This window comes from Kogia breviceps, chromosome 11 (assembly GCF_026419965.1).
Source record: "Kogia breviceps isolate mKogBre1 chromosome 11, mKogBre1 haplotype 1, whole genome shotgun sequence".
Lineage (NCBI taxonomy): Eukaryota > Metazoa > Chordata > Mammalia > Artiodactyla > Physeteridae > Kogia > Kogia breviceps.
The window spans coordinates 84,163,757-84,180,606 of NC_081320.1; the positions used below are offsets into that span (position 1 = coordinate 84,163,757).

General features: G+C 47.7%; 1 protein-coding gene across 29 annotated transcripts in view; it reads left to right on the forward strand.

Annotated features, from left to right (window-relative positions):
* The window catches only part of DTNB (dystrobrevin beta), a 280,987-nt gene that overhangs the window by 245,735 nt on the left and 18,402 nt on the right, over nucleotides 1–16,850 (forward strand). For 8 of the 29 annotated variants that reach the window (XM_067007966.1, XM_067007965.1, XM_067007962.1 and 5 more), the window contains one exon: nucleotides 8,758–8,917. In XM_067007966.1, coding sequence (XP_066864067.1) covers nucleotides 8,758–8,917 — 160 coding nt within the window. Of the gene's footprint in view, nucleotides 1–8,757; nucleotides 8,918–9,700; nucleotides 9,791–13,487; nucleotides 16,750–16,850 lie in introns of all 29 variants that reach the window. The other 21 variants (XM_067007956.1, XM_067007955.1, XM_067007953.1 and 18 more) reach the window with 5 other exon arrangements.

Consider the following 16,850-nt stretch of genomic DNA (forward strand, 5'->3'; position numbering starts at 1 on the left):
ACCTTGGTCACTCGGCATTTCTGAGATGAGGTAACTTGGTGAAGGTCGTAGAATCGTAGCATTTTATATCTGAAAAATGCTGCACCCATCATCTAGTTCGATGCCGCTCCGTTTGTAAATGAGAAGACTGAACTCCAGAAGAATTAAAATGCATGTCCCGTACAGTCCAAAGAAAACCCCAGGTCTCTGGACTTTAAGGGCGCGCCCCTCCCACCAAACCTCACCGCCTCCTAGTGTTCACCCGGGCCTGAGGCCAGAGCAAGATCCCTTCTCAGTGCCTGCGGCGGCCCCTCCTCTTCTGAGTCATTGGATTTGCAGCAGAGAATTGTCTCCAGTCCCTGCCATTTACTCATTACAAAGTAAAGAGGTTGAAACTTTCAGCCTCAGGACAGGCTAATGCACTGAGGGACTTAAGCACATTCTCAGATCCGGAAAAATTTTTCTTGATTCTCTATGCTTTTGCCTCTGTCCTCATCCACCGTCCTCTTTGCAGGGCCTTCGGCGTCTCATGAAGGCCTCTGGGCCTGGTCTCATCCCAAAGTTCTCCCTCCTGCTCCCTCTCAGTCAGATGCTCTTCAGATGGGACTGATCTAATCATGTAGAAAGAGAAAAATCAAGCTCAGCCCGTGAGTTACCTATGGCTGCATAACAACTTACCCCGAAACTTAATGGCTTAGAAGAACAAATTTAACTCACAGCTTCTGTGGGTCAGGAGTCCAGGCGCTGTTTAGCTGGGACCTCACAAGCCGAGGGTCGGGGTTTCTCACAAGGTCACAGTCACCTCAAGCCTCGTTGTTGGCAGGATTCCTCGTGGGTGGTTGGATTGAGGGCCACAGTTCAATGCCGGCTGATGGCCGGGAGGCACCCTCAGCTCCTTGCCAGGTGGGCCTCTCCACAGGGCAGCTCGCAAGACGGCAGCTGGCTTCCTTAGCGTGAGCGAGGGCAAGAGCGGGAGAGAGTATGTGTGGACAAGACAGAAGTCATGGTCTCTTATCAGCTGATCCCAGAAATGACATCCCATTGGCCCGATTCATCAGAAGCAGTCACTGCACCCCGCCCACGTTCAAGGGGAGGGGATAACACCAGGGGTGACTACGGGAAGGGAGGGTGTCACTGGAGGCCTCCTCAGAGGTCTGCCCGCCACGGTTAGTTACCTAGTTAAAGTATTTCACATAAAGCTTTATTGATGACGATAGATTTAGTCCTCCCCGGAGATCATTGCCTGCTCTGGCTACGTTCCCGCTTTCCATTACAGAGGAAAAAGGGTCAGACACTTGCTGCACCTCATTGTCATTTAACAAATATTTATTAAGCCTTCACATGTGGTAAGCACAATGGTAAGGAAGATAAATTTGAGGGCGGAGATTACTGCTGTACAGGGTTCTGAGGGAGGTGACAAGGAAGCAGACAGCTGGAGGACCGGTGGGAGCTGGTCAGACACCACACAGGGGGTAGTGCTCCTGGCAGAGAGAACAGCAAGTAGAGGCCCGAAGGCACGCGAGAGTGCAGGCCTTTCGGTAGATGGTTGTCTAAACTGCTCAGGAGCAGAGTCAGTTGACCTCCGTTGCACCAGCATATGCCTCATTGCAGCTCAACCCCATTCCGGATCCCTCAGCTTCGGGCCTGGCTGAAGTACCTGCATATCGATTACCTATCGATATCGATATCGATTACCTTGTGCCTCTCCCGGGGCCTTTGGGACTTACTGCCCCACAAGGATGCCAAACCGGCATTGCTCTGCTGGACCCAGAATGCACATAGGGTTCCTGACAGCTCCATCCTAGCGTTGCTTTAATACAACATGATGCCAAAGCCAAGGGCTGAAGTTTGAGATCCATGGGGGAAAATTATGCCTTCCCAGCGGTCTGAGCTTTTCTCTTTCTACCGCTCTGAACAAAGGCAATGTCAGGAGTCTGGTTTCTGTCTTCCTCAGAAGGCATGTCCTGGGCAGTGATCCCAGGAAGGGGGCCTGATTATTTTCAAGCTGATGGTGGGTAGTAGGTTTCATTTCCTGATCCTAGAGATGTAGCCACATGTGGCTGTCCACCCCTGTCCATCCCTCTTACCTCATAACCCATCCTCATTTTCCTGTTAAAATATTTGCAGAGGTTCAGCTTCGTGTTCTTAAAAAGCAACCTATTGGTTCATCTCCGGTCTTAACAACTGTGACACTCAGTCCTTGGGTGGCAATGCCTGGCTCCAGTCTCACCGAGATTTATTGAGTACTTGCCACATGTTTAATCCTGGGTTGGACAGCATAACTGTCCAGATAACTGTCATACAGTGAAGTGAATTTGAATTTCACAAGCCACATACTTAGGAAAAAAAATTATTTAAGTGGCCTTAATTTCCCTCTTGAGCGCTCACTTTCTGAGATGGGCACTTAGTCTGGGCATTTCTAGGAAAACTCTGAAACCAGTCATTTCAGAGATTCTCATCCCCCTTCCTGCACCCAAAATGAGTGCTCCATCTTGGGGCCTTTTGCTGCGTGCTGTGGCATCAGTGGAGGAGTGTCCATAGCTCCAAGTTGACCTGTGCTGAGGCCATCATGTCCTTTGCTTGTGGCCAGGCCAGGTTCTCGTGGGCAGCACCCTCCATTCAGTGGCTGAGGCATCCTTGTTCGCAGACTCCCCCAGCATCCAAGGTCCACACCTGACCTCACCGAGGCTCTAACTCCTCTGTGATGGAGAGATAGCTTTGGGCTCATCACTTCTCACAGTATCAGCCTATGGGAAACTCTTGGTTGCGTGGGGTCCTTCCTTGAGGCTGCCCAGGCAACCCAAGAAACGACCTTTATTCTGTTCCCCTCAGCCCTGGGAAGGCCCAGGAAAGGGCTGGGCATTGCCAGTATCCACCGCTTCTGTGATCTCCTACATCCCACACTGTGCTGGCTCAGGACTTCCCTGCAAAGCCAAGCCTCTGCATCCGACTTTCTTGCCTTCTCTGCAGATTCTCTCACCTTCTTCCCAGCTTCCTTATCTAGTTTGGATTGGGGATGAAACTGCTAGGTCTGACTGCTCATAAGCACTTTCCAAACTAGAATGAATTTTATGCTTTATTATTTGCCCCATCTCCCATAAAAATGGCCAAAATAGCAGAGGGTGATAATTATAGGGTGAAAGGTGGAGGTTTTTCCCCAAAATACAATGATTAATATGTGATAATGTTATCTGGACAAAACTGGACTCCTAAGGTTTATAAACTAGTCGGGAAGAAAAGATATATACCCTGAAAGACTAAATAATAATAAATGTTTTATAACCACTGACAAAATAGAAGAGAATATTTCAAAAGATAGAGCATGTTGAATTGTTAATGGAAAATTATTATAAAAGTTAAACTGGGATAAAAACATCAAAAAGAGATTTCAGGGCTTCCCTGGTGGTGCAGTGGTTGAGAATCCGCCTGCCGATGCAGGGGACATGGGTTCGTGCCCGCGGTCCGGGAAGATCCCACATGCCGCGGAGCGGCTGGGCCCGTGAGCCATGGCCACTGAGCCTGCGCGTCCGGAGCCTGTGCTCCGCAACGGGAGAGGCCACAACAGTGAGAGGCCCGCGTACCACAAAAAAAAAAAAAGAGAGATTTCGTAATATTCCATTATATGGATTAACCACATTTTAAGTCTTTCACCAGTCAGTAGACTTTGGGGTTATTTCCACTTTTGGCCTATTAAACCAAATGTTGCTAATAAACATTGGTGTACAAGTTTTGGATGAGCATATGTTTTTATTTCTCTTGGGTACATACTCAGGAGTGAAATTGCTGGGTCATATGGTAAGTTTGCATTTAACATTGTAAGAAACTGCCAGACTGTCTTCCAAAGTGGTTGTACCATTTTACAGTCCCATCAGCAGTGTACAAGGGTTTCCCTTTTCCCACATCCTTGTCAATCTTTTTGATTGTAGCTATTTCAGTCGGTAAGTGGTATCTCTTTGTGATTCCAGTTTTCATTTCCCTGAGTACTCGTGTTGAGCATTTTTCATGTAATTTTTAGCTCATTTGTATATCTTATTTCATGAAATGTCTATTCAAGTCTTTGCCTGTTTTGTAATTGGGTTGCCTGTCTTATTATTCAGTTACAAGAGTTTTTTTATATGTTCTAGACACAGGTTCTTTTTTTATAATTTATTCTATATTTATTTCAGCTTTATTGAAGTATAATTGACACATAAGATTGTAAGATATTTAAAGTATACATTGTAGAGACTTAATAAACCTATACGTGGTGAAAGGATTTCCCCGTCTAGTTAATTAACATATCCATCACCTCACATATTTATATTTTGTGTGTGTGTGAGAACATTTTAAGTTGTTCTCTCTTAGCAAATTTCAACTATACAATAGTATATTACCAACTGTAGTCACCATGTAATATTAGATCCTCAGACCTTATGTTTTAGCCAGAAGTTTACACCCTTTTACCAACCTCTCCCTATTCCCCCACCACTCAGCCCCTGGCAACTACTTTTCTACTCTCACTTTCTGAGTGTGATTTTTTTTTAGATTCCACGTATTGATGATACCATGAAGTGTTTGTCTTTCTTTGTCTGGTTTATTTCACTTACCATAAATAACACAGCAGGATTTTCTTCTTTCTCATGGCTGAATAATATTCCATTGTACATATATACCATATCTTCTTTATCCATTTTTCTGTTGATGGACACTTAGGTTGTTTGCATATCCTAGCTATTGTGAATAATGCTGCAGTGAACAAGTGTATATGGAGTTCAAATATCTCTTCAAGATTGTTTACATTTTCTTTTTTTTTTTTTTTTTTAATTTATTTGGCTGTGCCAGGTCTTAGTTGTGGCATGCAGGATCTTCGTTGCAGCGTGTGGGATCTTCTAGTTGCCGCATGCAGGATTTTTTAGTTGCAGCATGTGGGATCTTTAGTTGTGGGACCTAGTTCCCTGACCAGGGATCAAACCTGGGCCCCCGAATTGGGAGCACAGAGTCTTAACTGCTGGACCACCAGGAAAGTCCCTGTTCATTTTCTTTGGATATATACACAGAAGTGAGATTATTGGATCATATGGTTGTTCTGTTTTTCAGTTTTTGAGGAAAAATGCCGCTTTGCCTAGTGGCTGCACCAGTTTACCTTCTCACCAGTAGCACGCAAGGATTCCCTTTTCTCCATGCCCTCCTCAACACTTTTTCTTTCTTTTTTCTGGTTGCATTGGGTCTTCGTCGCTACGTGCAGGCTTTCTCTAGTTGCGTCGAGCAGGGGCTGCTCTTCGTTGTGGTGCGCAGGCTTCTCATTGCAGTGGCTTCTCTTGTTGCAGCTCACAGGCATCAGTATTTGTGGCACACAGGCTCAGTAGTTGTGGCACACAGGCTTAGCTGCTCCACGGCATGTGGGATCTTCCCAGACCATGGATCGAACCTGTGTCCCCTGCATTGGCGGGTGGATTCTTAACCACTGCACCACCAGGGAAGTCCCAAGGTGGCTTCTCTTGTTGCAGAGCACAGGCTGTAGGTGCATGGACTTCAGTAGTTGTGGCATGTGGCCTCAGTAGTTGTGGCTCACAGGCTCTAGAGCACAGGCTCAGTAGTTGTGGCACACGGGCTTAGTTGCTCCGTGGCATGTGGAACCTTCCTGGACCAGGGATCAAACCTGTGTCCCCTGCATTGGCGGGCGGATTCTTAACCACTGCACCACAAGGGAAGTCCCTGGACATTTGGATTTGTTTTCACTTTTTGGCTATTATATATAATGCTGCTATGAACACTTGTGTACAAATTTTTGTATATACATAGATTTTCATTTATCTCCAGTATATACATGTAGGAGTGGAATTGTTGGGTCTTATGGTAGTCAATGTTTAAACTTTTGAGGAACTGCCAAACTGTTTTCTAAAGCAGCTGCACCATTTTTATATTCCTACCAGCAGTTTATGAGAGTTTCGATTTCTCCACATTCTTGTCATCACTTGTTATTATCTGTCTTTTTTATTATAGCCATCTTAGTGGGTGTGAAGTTGTAGCTCATTGTGGTTTTTTGAGGTTTTTTGGTTTTGTGTTTGTTTGTTTTGTTTTTTGGCTGCATTGGGTCTTCGTTGCAGCGTGCAGTCTTTCTCTAGCTGCGGCAAGAAGGGGCTACTCTTCGTTGCGGTGCACGGTCATTTCGGTGGCTTCTCTTGTTGTGGAGCACGGGCTCTAGGTGCATGGGCTTCAGTAGTTGTGGCACACGGGCCCTAGAGCACGTGGGCTTCAGTAGTTGCAGCACGTGGTCTCAGTAGTTGTGGCATGCAGGCTCTAGAGCACAGGCTCAGTAGTTGTGGCTCATGGGCTTAGTTGCTCCACAGCATGTGGGATCTTCCTGGACCAGGGATCAAACCTGTGTCCCCTACATTGGCAGGTGGATTCTTAACCACTGCACCACCAGGGAAGTCCCGCTCATTGTGGTTTTGATTTGCATTTCCCTAATGGCCAATAATATTGAGCATCTTTTCATATGCTTATTGGATATTTGCATATCTTCTTTAGAGAAATGTCCATTCAGATCCTTTGCCTATTTTAAAATTAGGTTACCTGTCCTTTTATTACTGAGTGTAAGAGATCTTTCTTTTTAAATATTTATTTATTTAGTCTGCACCAGGTCTTAGTTGCGGTACGCGGGATCTTCCTTGCAGCTTGCGGACTTCTTAGTTGCAGCACGCGGACTCTTAGTTGTGGCATGCATGTGGGATCTAGTTCCCTGACCAGGGATCAAACCCGGGCCCCATGCATTGGGAGAGCAAAGTCTTACCCACTGGATCACCAGGGAAGTCCCAAGAGATCTTTATATATTCTTTTAAAATTTTTTTTTTATTGAAGTATAGTTGATTTACAATGTTGTGTTGATATTCCTAATATAAGTCCCTTATGAGATATATGATTTGCAAAACCTTTTCCCATCCTCTGAGTTTTTTTCACTTTCTTAAAGGTGTCCTTTAAAAATAGTTTTTAATTTTAATGAAGTCGAATTTATCTGTTTTTCTTTTGTAGTATATACTTTTTGTGTCGTGTCTGAAAAGTCATTGTCTAATCTTTCCCTCTAAGAGTTTTATAATTTTAGTTCTTATATTTGGTATGATCCATTTTAAGTTAGTTTTTGTATATAATATGAGGTAAGGGTCTAAGTTCATATTTATTTTTATCATGGAAAGATCTCAAAAAGTATGCTAACTTTGCCGTACAGCAGAATTAAACACAGCATTGTAAATCAACTATACTTCAATAACATTTTTTAAAGTATGCTAGATGATAAAAGCAAATTGCAAAATGATATGTGTAGTATGATACCCGTCCGTGCAAAATTTAAAGGCACGAAATGTCATATATTATTCATAATTACATATGTACACGTAGGTAAAAAGTTTCACACCAAAACCTTTGACAGTGGCTGCCTCTGAAGGGAAGAGAGGAGGGGACTGGAAAGGATTAGTAGTCAAAGGGGTCTTCAGATTTATCTGCAATGTTTTTAGGTTGGGATAAATTTGACACAATATTAATTATCAATTCGAGTGGTCTATTATTTTCCACTTTCAAGCTTTCTGTATTTTTTAAGTGTCTCAAATTAAAATACACAGACACGAATCAAAGCAAGAACGATGGGGAACACACCGTTTCCGTTTGGTCCGGCGCTCACACTGGGGGAAGCGTTGAGCTGGGGCTTTGTGCACACAGCCTGTCAGCCTGTTCGAGGTGGCAGGTTCTATTTGTACGTGGGGTTTCTGAGCCAGATCCCAAAAGATAATTATCCTCCTTTGAACTCATCTGCACCCTTTGGCTTATATTTTCCCAGTTTTGCTTCCAAAGAAAACCCCCGTCTATATGCCACCCTCAGTTGCCCTTCCTCTGAAGAGCAGCAGAGCCCAAATCTCAGCGAGCTCCCTTTAACTGGAGTTTTAAAATTTTATCCCGTTGCTCCAAGCTTTCTCCAAAACTGAGGTAGAGCCTCACAAGGAAAGTTTGGTGTCTACTAAACGTGTGTCCATTCTCACCTAGTCCCCACGGGATGGCTCACAGAAGACCTCACTGTGTGTGCTTGACAAGTGCAGCACGACGAGTGCAGCATGACAGGCCAGATGACCGGGCTCCCGGGAACAGCCTACAGCTAGACTCCTGACCCGCAAACTCAGGCGCGCGCCCTGCGGCCTGGCAGCTGCAGAGGCGCAGAACACGTGTCATTGCCCTTGAAGTAGAAGGGCTTGTTCCAGCATCTCCTGCTGATGAGCCGTGCAGCCTGACACAGAGCTCTTCCTCTCTTCATCTTTGTTCTTCTTCTGTAAAATGGATACAAAAAACATGTGCCCCTTCTACTCACAAGTTATGAGGATCAAATGAAATAATGCACCTGAATGTGTTTGCAAACAAAAATCAAAGATGTTTGTATATTATTTCCCAGCTGTGTGACCCCAGCCCCTCCCAGATCCTCCAACCAGCTACTCTGCTCCACCTGTCCACCTGGAAGGGGCCCCTCCCTGTGCACGCCTCTGCCCCTTCCCCTCCCGCTTTTAGTCTGTTCTTCAGTGTTCCTGCTGACTCTTCTCCCTCCTCCCCCTTTGTTCTCTCCCTTTCCTTCCCTTTTCTTCCTCTCACCAGTGCTGGAGGCAGCCTGACTCCTTCCTTTCAAATGTGATCGTGCACTGCCGTTGCACCACTGAACTGAGGCCCTGGGCTGGCTCAGGTTGACTGAAAAAAACGACTTTCCCCTTCCTCAAAGAGGTAAGGCACCTGAGATGACATGTTTTATCTCTTTGATTCTCCCAGGCTCAGGCCACAGGATCGCCACATACGTCGCCCACTCACGGAGGCGGCCGCCCGATGCCCATGCCCGTGCGCTCCACCTCCGCTGGCTCCACACCCACCCACTGCCCGCAGGACCCGCTGAGCGGAGTCGGTGGGGACGTGCAGGAGGCCTTCGCCCAGGGTGAGTCCGGGAGCAGAGTATAATGGAGCGCTGAGGGGGTTTGGAAACGTGGACAAGATTCCTACCGAGGTTTTCCCGGTTTCTTTTCTTTTGTGCACTTCGCTTTGAATGATCAGATTTCCACGTACAGTAAAAATAAGTCAAGCGCTGACCCCTTCTCATTAGATGGGCTGGTCTGCAACGGGAGGTCTGCAGGCTTTGTACATGTGCGAAGTACAGGCCTCCTGGGCTTCTGTGCTCTTTTTTCTGGATTGTGGGAAGTGCCTTGTCCTCTGGGCTTTGCCTCCTCCGGAGGAATTGGGTGGAAGCATTCCCGAAGTCGGGTGCTCGGCCTGGAAAGTCTTTAGAGCAAACAAGAGAAGGAGTAGAACTCTAGACAGGACCTTGCTGAAGCCTCCTTGGCCGTGGAGCTAACGGCCAGCGATGTTACGTGGTTGGGGGAAGACATGGCAGCTCAGGAAGTCTTCTTGGGGCAGAGACAAGAGCAGGGAGGTGGAGCTGGCGAGTAAGTCCTGCCTGAGCATTGGTTCTAGAATCCACCTCCTTTGACTGTGGCTGAGAAGTGTGGAGTTGACAGGGTCCTGCTCTTCGGGTAGAGAAGAGGGAGGAGGACCGCAGACCTGGGTACCGGTGCTCCTGACGGCCTGGGAGCGGGCAGAGCTGCTCGGCCCATCTCCCGCTAGGAATTCTGCCCTGAGTCCCAGGGCCCCGCCAACCGAGGCGTTCGCTCAGCTCTCTCCCCCCAACCCACCCGGCATCGCCATCTGCTCTGACTGCCCTCAGGTACGAGGAGAGACCTCCGCAATGACCTGCTGGTGGCCGCTGACTCCATCACCAGCACCATGTCATCCCTGGTGAAGGAGCTCCACTCAGGTGACGCCCACAGCGCCCGCCCAGCCTCCCACCTCCCCCTCCGCGCCCTTCTCGCTGCCTCACCGCGTGGTAAAGCGTCTCCCCCATTTCACCACGCGGTCTTCTTGCCTTCCAGGGATGCGCTGGCTGCCTTCATCCTGGGAGCCTCTCTCCCACACGTGATCACATAGAGATAATCACGAGTTTCGGTTCCTCTTAAGAGTCTGCCCTACGGAGCAAACACAATTCCAACTTTAAAGAAATTCAGCTCAGTTAGGCCCCTTCCTCACTTAATTTGTCTTCCATCTCTGCCTCCTCCACAGCTGCTCTTTCCTTAGGCCTGCTCAGCTGTCTCGCTCCAGAGCTTTCCTGGATGACTGGAACCGCATCAGCTGCAAACGCTTCTGGACTTTCTCGCGGCTGCCTTTCTGCTTTCTCCTATTCGATTTGGTTTTGAAACCCTATTCTCTCCTTTTGTCCATGACGAGGCTCTGATTTCACTGGAAGTTCATGACCTGAGTCTGTTGCTTCCTTCGTTCCTCATGTCCAGTCTTATCTGTGACTTCTTTCTCAGCCTGTCTGTCTCTTAGCTATTTCAGTGATTTTCCAGGGACCCTTACCTCATGGCATATTTCCCCTTACATAATACCCCGGAAGGAGAGAAAAAACAGAAGGCCGTTCCCGTATCAGCATGTCTTCAAGAATCCCCATGATTACGTCCGTTTTGAAGCCGTCAGATATTTTGCTAATCTTTTTTATGGTGGTCAGATTCCCGTCTTATATATTAAACAAGCAGATTCCCTTCCTAAGTGCTGTGGGTCACTCATACAGATGGCCCTCTTTTGTGTCTTTCACCTAAAGTAATGCTTCTGGATACCTTGAACTAGCTTAACAAGGTTATTGAATAAAAATATAAAGCAGGTTTTCAGTGGGCTATTCAGACACATGTACTTATTCAAACACAATACATTGGGGCTTCCCTGGTGGCGCAGTGGTTGAGAGTCCGCCTGCCGATGCAGGGGACGCGGGTTCGTGCCCTGGTCCGGGAAGATCCCACATGCCGCGGAGCAACTAAGCCCGTGAGCCATGGCCGCTAGGCCTGCGTGTCTGGAGCCTGTGCTCCGCAACGGGAGAGGCCACAACAGTGAGAGGCCCGCATACCGCAAAAAAAAAAAAACCACAATATATTGAAATCATCTGTGCATGTGCTTAGGGAAGGTGAGCCTTGCGTACCCCTTCAGACCTTTGTAGGAGAAAGCATATGCCTTTAGTGTTGTCATGGGACCGGGCCGAGGTCTGGCCCACGGCTTCGCTCTCAGATCTGCTGTTTTCCTTTAGAAGAGAATAAGAGTGTGGCCTGTGATGGTTTTTTCAGTACAGTTAAGATGCCAGTTCTCCTGTTCCGGCAGCATTACAGTAAAACTGTCTCCGTTCTGGTGCCATTTCTCAATCCCTTTTAGAAGCACTGCTCCCCTCCACACACACACAAACAGAAGAGATGACCACCTTTGAGATGACCTCATGGGTGATTAGAAAGTCCCTTCCCTAACATAGCTCCCCACAGATGCCAGAAATCCCACTTCTGGAGGGAATTTCTTAGGGGATTTCAGGCCATGGAAATTAACCACGCTCATGCCTCATGGCCACGTATCAGGGTATGTGCAAAATGAGTGGTTCATGAGCTCATTACACTAGCTGGGGAGGTAACTAGACATCATGAAACACAAAGCACACAGAGACCAAACAGCTTCATAATAAGTAAGGGTATGGGGATACTCAGCAATCTCTCCTAGTAAGAAAGGATAGTTTTAACAGAACTATATAATGCATTTGAAAGGTACCTTAAAGATCACACTGTCCACTCCCCTTACTTTAGAAATGCAGTGAGTGATTATCAGAAAAGAGATTTGCCTAAAGTTACACAGCGTGAAGGGGCAAAGCTGGTCCTAGAGCTTAGGTCTGAACATTAAGCTGATGCTCTCACCACCACACTGTCCTTATCCCCGCACAGGACAGGGGATCATGTCTGCAATCCCACGAGGGCCCCTTTCACTGATGCTCCACTCTCCCGAGCCCTGAAGTCCACGGTAGATGGGGACTGGGCCCGCACATGGCACAGTATCTCTATCAAACAGAGAGGTAAACTCCCTTTACACGCAAGGCTGCCAGTTTCTCAGTGAGTGGAAGAGCCCAACACCAACATGGTTTTTTTGTTTTTTTTAAAAAATATTTTTAATTTATTTTTTTGGCTGCGTTGGGTCTTTGTTGCTGCGCGCGGGCTTCCTCTAGCTGCGGCGAGCGGGGGCTACTCTGTTGCGGTGCGCAGGCTTCTCATGGTGGTGGCTTCTCTTGTTGCGGAGCACGGGCTCTAGGCGCGCAGGCTTCGGTGGTTGTGGTACGCATGCTCTAGGGCAGGTGGGCTTCAGTAGTTGCAGCATGCGGGCTCAGTAGTTGTGGCTCGCGGGCTCTAGAGCGCAGGCTCAGTAGTTGTGGCGCACGGGCTTAGTTGCTCCGCAGCATGTGGGATCGTCCTGGACCAGGGCTCGAACCCACGTCCCCTGCATTGGCAGGCGGATTCTTAACCACTGCGTCCCCAGGAAGTCCCCAACCTGTTTTTACCATCGCTGTCGAGATTTTCATGAGGATGAGTCTAGGTGCTCAAATGATCTTCCATGTATTCTGTACGGCGTGGACATACTGTTTATATCCATAGCTTGTCCTCCTCATCTTTTCTGAAATCTCTTCACAAATGATGGGCTCTTAGAGTTGGAAAGGATCTTGGAAGTCATTTCATCCAGGTTGCTGTCTGATATAAAAGTCCTCTGTTTGACTATTTCCAGCGAGTTCATTCATGACCAGCTCTCCTCACTGGGAAGTTCTTCCTTATCAGGGAGCCCAAATCTGCCTTTCTGTAGCAAATTGATCCTCATTGCACCCTCTAAAGCTACCCAGAGTGAGCTCAGTCCCTCCTCTCATGTTAGCCTTTCCAGTGTTTGATGGCAGATCACGTGGCTCTCCCGCAGCCTCTCCTCTTTAGGCAGCCGTTCACAGTTCCTTCGGCCATTCCTTATGTGACGTGGGTTTCACTTCACCATCCCGTGTGCCCAAGTGTTGCAAGGCCCTGGTTCAAAGTGAGTTTCCAGGGCTGACATTGTAAGGGGTCTTGCCCCTGCCCCCCGCTCCGCCCCCAGCACAGTGAGCTCTGCCACCTCCCTGAGCAGGCCCCAGGGAAAGTAACCTTAGACGGCATTAGCTTTTTTCCACACAGCCACTTTGCACTGTTCAGTCATTTTAAGTTTGTCATCAGCTAAAACCAGTTTTTTGTTTGGTTGGTTGGGTTTTTTTTAACGGAAGCCAGTGTTCATCTAGGAATTCCCTGCTGTACACTATTATGGTTGTTTTCTTGAACCTGAATGCAAGGTGTTAGCCATATACCTAGTAGATATCATCACCTTAGAGAAGCCAGCAATAGAGCCAGGAGCTGGTTGGGTGACATCAGACTGCACTGCTTCTCTGGGCTCAGGGCTTATGGGGACATGATGCTGGGGCATGGACCACACAGGGTGCAGACTAGGTGATTTCAGCACCCTTGGAGACCTGAAGCCATGAGCTTTTAGCTAGGGTTTCATCCCAAGCCTCCTAAGCTACTTGCTTCTCCCACCTCCTATGCTTCTACTGTGCTGAAGGGTCACTGGCCTCCTTGGACTTGTTTTCACAGCAGGGGAAGGTGCAGAGGAAGAAGAAGAGAAGATGCAGAATGGGAAAGACAGAGGTAAAGGCAGCTCCACAGGACCCCTAGTCTGAATGGGAGCCAGAGCCCTAGCCCCTGAACGAAATCCCCCTCTCCCTTTTGTTTCTGCCTTCCTTCCTGCTGCCACCTTTCCCCAAAGCTTTCAGACCCCCACGGATCCTTCTCCCTACTTTTCCCAACTGACCATCAAGTTTTTCCCTAGAGGTAGTTGTGTCAGTGGATCAACAAAAGCTTTCTGATTTCCTGACAGTATGATAGATGGATGGGATACAGGAAGTAGATACCAGTAAAACGCCAAACGTGACCCCTTGCCTCAAGGAGTTTAGAATATAGTTCGGAGAGCAAAATTAAGATATGCGAAATAAATAGGAGATAAAAGGAAGTGGCAGGAAAAGTTAGTCATAGAACTTTGAGTGTATGATTATAAATACAAGAAGAGTTTCTGAGGCAGAGATTATTGTGGACAGAATAGCCAAATGGTTTTGTGGCTTCTCGGAGGAATTAAAAGCAATGGAGAAAGGTATCAGCAGGGGACAGAAATGCTTCCTCATTTTATTGTATATAAAACCTTCTTAATAACTTATGTTCAAAAGAGCTGTGCTAAATGATTTCCATGTATAATCTTATTCAGTCCTCAACAACCTGGTGAGATATGTAATATAATGACATCCCCATTTTACCAATGAGGAAATAGGCTCGGAGAAATTTAGATCAACTAGCTATTAAGTGGTAAGATTGGATTTGAACTAGGTCTTTCTCACTCCAAACTTCATGCTCTTAATCTTCATGTTTCTATGTTACCCTGAACAGATAACACAATTCTCTTTGAACATTTGAGAGTTAGCTGTTATTTCTGTGATGTATTAATATGTCCAGTTGCTGGATTCCTTCAAAATATAAGCTCCACAAGGTAGAGACTTCTGTCTGTTTTGTTCAGGTTGTGTCGCCAGTGCCTAGAACAGTGCCTGGCATGTAGTGGGATGTCAGTAGATTCATAAACGTAAGGAAATAAACAGGATGGTGTGCAGGAGAGCACTTTGTCAGGAAGAGAAGTGGGTGGCTGCCCTGAGGAGGCTGTGGAACATGAGATGGAGCCGGCCCAGCTCTCTCGGGTCCCTGTTGGATGCTTTGCACATAACACACTCTTCCTGTTTGATGCCACGGCCCCATGAGGAAAGGATCCTAGACAGGGCTCAGGGTGGTTAAACAGCGTAAGGCAGTAAGTGGCAGAGCCTGGACTCAGCCCAGGTGTCTGTCACGCCAGTGCCCATGCTTTAGTCTGAGCAGACTGCGAGACCACGTGAGGGGAGAGAAGTCTTAAGGAAGGGTGGCAAGAACTGGATACGGGACAGGAAGTTGTGATGGGAAAGGGGGAGCATCTTGGGAGGGGGGGTGTCCAGAGCTTTTACCCATAGTGGCTGGTGTGGATAAGAGAGGTGAGGTCTTTGGAGATGGTCAGCAAGGACACTGGAATTGCCAAGGAAGAAACGGGGAGAAGGAAAACATACTCCAGGTGCTGAAATCATCGAGTGAGTCAGAGCGAGGCCTGGGAGAAAGTGGACAATAGCTATGATGAATTGCTGAGAATGATGTATTTGGCATGGCCGTCAAAAGGTCAGCAGTAGAGGGCAGCGGTGTTTGAAACATCTAGAAAGGCGGCAAAGAAATGGAGAGGAGACTGACTTCCGCATACCGATGGGGGACTAGGAAGAAGGCAGGAGGGTTGTAGTGCAAGAGGTGAAGAGAAGAGGAGACACACAGAGATAGATTTACGCTTATGTAAACACATGCTGCAAACACATGCATGCACGCACACACAGTCCAACCAGATCCCGGCATTCATGTGGAATGTTCTTGGCTGAAGACATAACAGCTGCTTCTTTGGCCTCTCTTCCCTTATACCCCCCTCCCTTCCCAATAGCTTTTCCCATGGCCTTTCCTCGGTCTGCCCCGCTCCCCCGAAGCACACAGAGGACCGTGCCTTGACCACTTGGGCCTTGCCCTGACCACAGACTGTAGCCTTAGACCTGGTTCGAGTCTGGATGTAGGCTCTGTCTCGCACATGGACTGGGTATGGTTTCCCTTGTCTGGTACCTGGTACCCTCAGGGTCCCTCTGTCTTGGCACCTGCGTTGCCCTGTCAACATCTCTTCTTTCTTTGCACCTCTTGCTTTGTATGTCGATATGAAATCTTCGTGAGAATGCCTGAATTTCTGTTTCTGTGGCTTTTAGGTGTCACCCCCAAGGGGAAGAGTATTAAGAGTTGGGGTGAGAGATGGGTAGGGTTTAAAAAGGATGTTTGACTCTCAACATCGTATAGGTCCTAGGATATGTCCCTATAGCTAACGTGTGGCTGTTATGTGGGTATAGTTCTAAAACCAAGTGTTTTTATGGATGGACCTTCTGATTCTCCACTGTGATCTAGGCGTGACATTTTACTGCAGACTGAGGTAGCAGTAACTACTGTCACCTAGGCATTAGAGGGCAATAAGTATCAACCAGAAAGAGAGAACGATTTGCTTCTTTGGGGTTGAAATCATGCTGACATAATACAAACACAACTGGGTCGGCACCCTGTCAGGCATAGTCTGCTCAGTGCAAAAACTGTGAGAGCCAAATGGGCACCTTTGAAGAACTCACGACCCAGCCAGCCTTCCCAGCGACATTCAGCGCGGCCTCGGCCTCTCCCTCTCCCTGGCCCCACCCCGGCTCCCTGTCCGGCTGCGCCCTGGGGGATATGCTTGGGCTCCGGCTCCGGCTCCGCTGGATTCCCTCTTTGCATCCCCTTACCTTGAGGGGTCAGTACTCGTAACCAAGACTATACAGATGAAACGCAGGCTAACATAGCTTCCCCCGTGTAACTTCAGAGCCCTAAATTCGTCTCAGCTACTCCACGGCCTCATTTTATGTCCCTGTGTCCTTCAGAATCACCTCTGCCAGAACCTGCCCCCGCGGTGTTGGGAGCTATAAATCCAGTTTGCACATTTAACGCTACCGCGTGTCTGGCAGACTGCCAGCAGTGGTCCTTGGTGAGCATAGATGCAGGCTTTTGAGGGTCCAGGCGATGGTTCAAGATTTCAGGGTAAACAAGAGTATGATTTAGTATCCCAAGCAGATAGGTCTGCGGGAAGGAGCTCCTGCTGCTATCATAGTTTAAACCATTTTCACCTTGTTCACTTTCAGAACCACACGGACTGTGCCCCCTGATGTAACTGCTCCCTAGGTTTAAGGTAGATTCCTTTCTATTTTAGTATTACTGTCTTCCTCCTCCTGAGAGGCACTTGTTTCCATGGCTCTATTAGGTCAGTTGCAGTTGCTGGTTGTAGGTTGG